General features: G+C 56.2%; 1 protein-coding gene across 1 annotated transcript; it reads left to right on the top strand.

Moving 5' to 3' along the window:
* Window positions 1-152: 152 nt before the first annotated feature.
* Window positions 153-6,183, top strand: GPD1 (glycerol-3-phosphate dehydrogenase 1). Its single transcript, XM_072919586.1, has 8 exons — window positions 153-1,213; window positions 1,367-1,544; window positions 1,923-2,063; window positions 2,482-2,620; window positions 3,510-3,622; window positions 3,796-4,029; window positions 4,439-4,545; window positions 4,751-6,183. Exons 1-8 carry the CDS (start codon window positions 1,173-1,175, stop codon window positions 4,845-4,847), a joined length of 1,050 nt encoding a protein of 349 aa, XP_072775687.1. The 5' UTR covers window positions 153-1,172; the 3' UTR covers window positions 4,848-6,183.
* The last annotated feature ends 65 nt before the right edge of the window (window positions 6,184-6,248 follow it).

Below are 6,248 nucleotides of genomic sequence, written 5' to 3'. Positions count from 1 at the left end.
GCTGTCCTCCTTCCATGCTGACAGCTTGCACTCTCCCAGCTGCCATGGGGGATGAGCCTGTTGACTCCCAAGGAAGGGACACGATTATCTCTGCTTTGTTCTTCTTTTCAAAGCCATCAAAGCCAGCAGGGTTAAGTGGCTGCAGAGAAAATGTTCTTCATATTTTGGCCTTTTATAGGGAGTCCTTCATGGAGGGATCTCCCAGCTTGCAGACTCTGCTAAGCCTTTGCAAAGTGCTTTGTGGTAAACAAAATAACTTGAGCAAAGCTGGAAATCCAGTGGTTAATGCTAATAAATCCTGAACTGCCTCGTGTCCACTTGGCTGGATTTTGGCAGCCTGTTGGACATCCCAAGGGAGTAGGGCAGAATTTGAAGAAAACTGTAGTACAGTTTACACACAAAGAGTTTAAAATTACCCAGAAGGGTATTTATTCTCTTCACCCTGCTTATAAAATGTAACTGCTTTGCTGCAGACCTGGGAGCCCCTGGGGCAGGGGAAAGATCCTCTGTGTGAAGGGAAAAGTGCTGCTGGCTGTGGTGGGGGCAGGAGCTGAGACCTGGGGCTGCATCGGGCAGTTCCTGCTCCTTCCCTGAGGGGGAAATGACACTTCTTAGCAAGAGTGGGACAATGAAATGGTTTTATGCGGGATGGCTCAATAGTCGGGAGTCAGCTTGGTGAGTGCTCTGCCAAGGGGTCTGCAGCTTCCTCAGGAGAGGCAGCAGAGGGGCAGCTCTGATCCCTGCTCTCTGGGACAGTGTCAGGACCCCAGGGAACGGCTGGAGCTGTGTCACGGGGGTGGGATGGATATTAGGAAAAGGGTATTTCCCCCAGAGGGTGCTCAAGCACTGAACAGGCTCCCCAGGCAATGGTTACAACCCTGACCCTGCCAGAGCTCAAGGGGCGTTTGGGATGGTTGTGGTGTTCTGTTCAGGGCCAGGCTTGGACTCGCCAATCCTTGTGGGTCGCTTCCAGCTCAGGGGATTCTGTGACTCCTGGTTCTGGGGGATCTGAGCTGCTCCAGGGCAGCGCTTTGCACCTGCCGCGCACGGAGCGGTGCCCGGTGCCCCCGGGGCGAGGCGGGGCCGGGGGCGGGCCGGGGCCGCCCCTGCTCCGGGCAGCCTTGAAATAGCAGAGGCGGGTTCCGAGCCCGCAGTGCCCCACTCTCGGCACCATGGGTGGCAAGAAAGTTTGCATCGTGGGCTCTGGCAACTGGTGAGCGCCGGGCACGCGGGTCCCCTCGGCGAGCACAGCGCGGTCCCTGTCCCCCCCGGTGCCAGCCGTCCCCATTCCTGCCGGTCACAGCGTGACCTGCGGTGCCCTGGGCTCCCCAGTGCCCGCAACCACGGCCTCCCTCTGCCCTCGCAGGGGCTCGGCCATCGCCAAGATCGCCGGCAGCAACACAGCTCGGCTGAGCAGCTTCGAGAGCCAGGTGAACATGTGGGTGCTGGAGGAGGAGGTGGGCGGCCGGCGGCTCACGGACATCATCAACACGGAGCACGAGAATGTCAAGTACCTGCCGGGGCACAAGCTGCCCCCCAACGTGGTGAGTGTGTGCCAGCAGTCTCTCCAAGGGGCAGAGCTGACTGCCAGGCTTTGGGGAGAGGCCAGCAGCTCTGGGGGCTGCTGCAACCCCGGGATGTGAAGGCAGGGAATGCACCGGGCTGTGCGGGGCTCAGTTATGCCCTCCCGCTGACCTTCATCTGTGCTTGGATGAGCTGCAGCCCTGGCTGCTCTCACTGCCCACCTTTGACCCTGCTCTGGCATCCCACAGGCTGGGCCGGAGGCCATGTGGCTGCCTCTGGGCTGGCATCATCCCACCCTGCTCCAGCCCCTCTGCTGGCAGGGACCTCGGCATGGTGACTTTGGGCCCTTCCTTCCCATCCATCTTCCCAGTTCCTAACAACAGTCACACTCTATTCAGGTGGCAGAGCCAGACCTACTCAAAGCCTGTGCAGGGGCTGATGTCCTCCTGTTTGTGGTGCCTCACCAGTTCATCGGCAAAGTCTGTGACCAGCTCAAGGGCCACGTGAAGAAAGAGGCCATTGGGATGTCACTCATCAAGGTGTGAGCAGGAGCAGCACTCGCCAGGGTGCCAAGGCAGGGGAGCTGGGAGCAGCCTGGCTTGGAGAGGCTGCTAAGGGAATCCAGGGACTTTGGAACAGCAATGGGCAGTGGGGGGAAGAAGGGAAGTGGGAGCAGAGTCTTTGTGGGCATTTTGAGATGTTGGTGGAGAAGGGTGAGTGCATATGGGAGATCTCAGGTGCTGAGAGGAGCGGGGCACAGCTTTGCATGTCAGAATCAGTTGGAGCACTGCAGCACATGGAATGGCAGGATTGGGATGGAGGGCAGGTGTCCAGGAGGGGCAGATGCTCATTGTCTGGTTGGCAAGGTGGTGTTCAGTCAAAGGTTGAACTCAGTGTCCTTAGAGATCTTTTCCAGTGTAATTGATTCTGTGATGTCTGTCCCTGGCTGTCCCCCAGGGCGTGGATGAAGGACCAGATGGGCTGAGGCTGATCTCAGACATCATCCATGAGAAACTGGGAATAGAAATGAACGTGCTCATGGGGGCCAATATTGCCAATGAAGTGGCAGAAGAGAAGTTCTGTGAAACCACCATCGGTAAGGAGCCAACAGCCTTCCTCGTTAGCAGCTTTCATTTGTGATTAGCAGGAAGAGGCAAAGGGTGGAGTATGGTGCAGCTCAAACTCCTGCTGCCTTGGGTGAACTGGCCCTGTTCCCTGGGAAGACAGGAGACTCCATAGGAGCTGGCTGAGCTCATTCCCAGGGCTTGTGATGGGATCACTCGCTTCATTAACAGCAGAGTTGTGCAACTAAAAGTTCCTGCCAGCGTGGAGCCAGCATCAGGCAGCTGCCTGGCACAAATTAAAGGGGTGGGCAACAAGAGACCCTTTAGGAATAATTTCCATCCTTGATTTCCTTGGGCTTCATAGGATGCCCACCTGGATCTCATGTTATTGTCAGCCAGGGCTGCTTGGAAGTTCATCTGGTGACAGTTTCAACATCCTCCACACTGTTGGGGACTGTGCACAGAGCCAAAACAAACAGAACCGTTTGCTGGGTCAGAAGTTGTGGCATTCAAAGTGTCTGTTTTATTAAACAACAGCAAACACACTGGGCAGGAGGCTGGAGAGGTGGAGCAGAGCCCATAACCCCTGCAAGCACAAAGGACCCTGCAGGGACAACCAAGACAGAAAGCTGCAACCCCAAATTTGCAACCTTTGAAGATGCCTTTAACCTACTGAGCATTCAGAAAGTATTTTCTGTCTTGCTTGACACAGCAGCATGGGTTGTCCCTTCTTCTGGGAATGTCAAAATTGAACATTGCTTATCTGTCAGGCAGCATGTGCCTGACTCTGTGTGGACCTGCGAATGTTTTGCAACATTGGTTGGGCAATAGGTTCCTCCCACTGGATGACCTTCAGGAGAGCATGGACCTACCTCGTGGCTCTTCCCCATCATCTTCTTCTTCATCCCTTTGTCTCCTCAGGCTGCAAGAACATGAAGCATGGGCAGATGCTGAAGGACCTGATGCAGACCCCCAACTTCCGTGTGTCGGTGGTGCAGGAAGCTGACACTGTAGAGATCTGTGGAGCTCTCAAGGTGGGTGTGCAGGGCTTGGTGAGCAGAGCCTGGTGCTCTGCAGGGAGCTCGGGGAGGAGGGGTGATGGGCACTGGCACAGCCGGCACTTGGGATGACACAGGCTGCTCACGGATGCAGCCAAGCCCCGAGTTCCATTGAGAAGAGATCCCTCCATGTTGCCATTGTTTTCCAGAATGTGGTGGCTGTAGGAGCTGGTTTCTGTGATGGGCTTGGCTACGGTGACAACACAAAGGCTGCCGTGATCCGCCTGGGCCTGATGGAGATGATTGGCTTTGCCAAACTCTTCTGTAAGGGCCCTGTCACCTCCTCCACCTTCCTGGAGAGCTGTGGTGTTGCCGACCTCATCACCACCTGCTATGGGGGTCGCAACCGCAAGGTCGCCGAGGCTTTTGCCAAGACTGGGAAGGTGAGCAGAGCTGGAAGTGGCTGATCAGTGTGTGGATAAAGCTGGGTCAGGGGAGGTTTAGGTGGGATATCAGCAAAAGGTTCTTCACCCAGAGGGTGGTCGGGCACCGAACAGGTTCCCCAAGGCTGCCAGAGCCTAAGGGGTGTTTGGATGACACTCTCAGACACAGGGTGGGGTTGTTGGGGTGTCTGTGTGGAGCCAGGAGTTCTACTGGATGATCCTTGTGGGTTCCTTCCAACTCAGGAATTCCATGATTCTATGATTCCTACATCAACCTGGTGAGCAGGCAGGGAGGTGATCCCCCTTAGCACTGTGGGATCTGTCTGTGCTTGGCTAGTGCTGCAGCCCAGCTCCAGGCCAGGAACGTGGTGCAGCAGCAGAGCAGCTTCTCACTGCTGGTTTGTTTCAGCCCATTGAGCAGCTGGAGAAGGAGATGCTGAATGGGCAGAAGCTGCAGGGTCCCCAGACATCTGCTGAGCTGCATCGAATCCTCAAGAGCAAGAATGCAGTGGAGAAGTGAGTGCTGGAATCTCTGTGCTTCGTTGGGGTGGGGCTGGGACGTTTTCAGGAGCAGCAGGAGGGGAAAGCCCCCACCAGCTGGGCAGGAGTGGCCTGTTGGATGGGGCACAGTGCCATTGGGCCATCTGCTCCTGCATGCCATGACAGAAGTCGAGGTGCTCTGACTCTGCCATCTGTGGTGACTTTCTTTGTCTGCTCACAGGTTCCCCCTCTTCACTGCTGTGTATCAGATCTGCTACGAGGGAAAACCTGTCACGGACTTCATCACGTGTCTCCAGAACCACCCTGAGCACATGTAAGGGGCTCTGCCTGCTGACCACAGATCCTGCCGAGATGTGCTGAGAGCTCCTGCCCACACCAACCTAACCTGCTGCCACAGCCTTGGAAGGAGTCCAGGTCTCCGGGGAGCTTTTGCAAACTGCTGGAAGAGCAAAGGTTCCCTTCCCCAGCCCCAGACACTGCCCTGGACACTGAGCCTGGCACAGAGGTACCTGCTGACCTCTTCCTCTCTTTGAAGAACTAGTTTAATTGCTGCTGCTAAGGTTTGCCCTGAGCAGGGCTGAGCATCTTCCTCCTTCCACTTCCTCGCAGTGGATTCAGCTCTTAGAAGGATTCTGCCAGGCCATCATGACAGATAAGGGCTGGGCACTGCCTGGCAGGGAAAACAGTGTCCCTCTTAGCCCCATGGAGCCACGCTGGGTGACAACAGCCTTTCCCTACCTGCTGCTGCTTTTGCATTCCCTGTCTGGTGGAGAGGGCACAGTCCCCTGCCAGGTTCCACTTCATGAGTGCAGCTCTCAGGACTTCCAAAGGCACTGAGGATCTTTCTAAGCAGCACCAGCAGAGACAGTGGCATTCCTTGCCACCCAGCCACGTGCTGCTTTCCCCCAGCTGCTCCTGCTGACCCAGGGACACTCTGGAGCTTGTTTATTTAGAGCTTTTGCTCTCTCCATCAGACCCGGCCCCAGCCCTGGGGAGCTCCCCTGTTGTCACAGGTTTGCCTGTGCTAATTCCATGCCTGCTGACTGCTCTCCCTGTCTCAGTTTGACCTCTGGGACTTGGCACTGCCAGGGACCAACTGCCCCTGAATCTGTGTGAGCGGCTGATGTGATCCCTGCCTTGTACCTGCACAGCAGGCAGGTGGGTCACCACAAGGCACCTGAGTCACGTTGCTGTTAAGTAATTCCTCACTTTGCCTTCCTCTGGCTCACTTCAGCCTGTGCTTTAGACTGCTCTGTGCCTCCATGTGTGGCTGTCCAGGAGCTGAGGAAGGAGGTCTCCTGCTTTCCCTCATGTGGGGATGCTGCAAACTGCCCTCTGGCACAGGGGCAGGAACAGGCATATGACCCACAAGAGGTACATGGAGATGTCCAGCATCCCAGGACACGACAGAGGTCTTGGGCCTCACACTGAGCCTTTGAAATTTGCCCCTTGTCCAGACAGGTGCCACATGTCCCTCTGCTCCTCTGAAGCTGGTGGTGTTTGCTCAGGCCAGAGTGTCCAGTGGTCACTAATCCTGCCTGGCCTGGAGCGCTGCAAGGCTTCCTGTTCTCCCCCGTTCAAGTCCCAGAGCCAAGGGGTCTCTGACTAGCAGTGTTTCTTTGAAATAATAATAAACATGGAGAGGAGATAGGAGATGCTCTCCTTGTTCTGTGGCTCCAGTGCATCACTGTTGCTGGGCTGGTGCCTGCTGGACTTGC

Source organism: Taeniopygia guttata, chromosome 29 (assembly GCF_048771995.1).
Source record: "Taeniopygia guttata chromosome 29, bTaeGut7.mat, whole genome shotgun sequence".
NCBI lineage: Eukaryota > Metazoa > Chordata > Aves > Passeriformes > Estrildidae > Taeniopygia > Taeniopygia guttata.
Note: the sequence above shows the minus strand (reverse complement) of the source record. Positions and strands in the feature narration are given on the sequence as shown.

What these genes read in the sequence shown, in the direction of transcription:
- GPD1 (XM_072919586.1), top strand. Translation starts at nt 1,173, where the DNA reads ATGGGTGGCAAGAAAGTTTGCATCGTGGGCTCTGGCAACTG. An exon ending in ACAAGCTGCCCCCCAACGTG is followed by an intron (nt 1,545 to 1,922) that starts GTGAGTGTGTGC and finishes CACTCTATTCAG; the next exon opens with GTGGCAGAGCCAGACCTACT. An exon ending in TTGGGATGTCACTCATCAAG is followed by an intron (nt 2,064 to 2,481) that starts GTGTGAGCAGGA and finishes GCTGTCCCCCAG; the next exon opens with GGCGTGGATGAAGGACCAGA.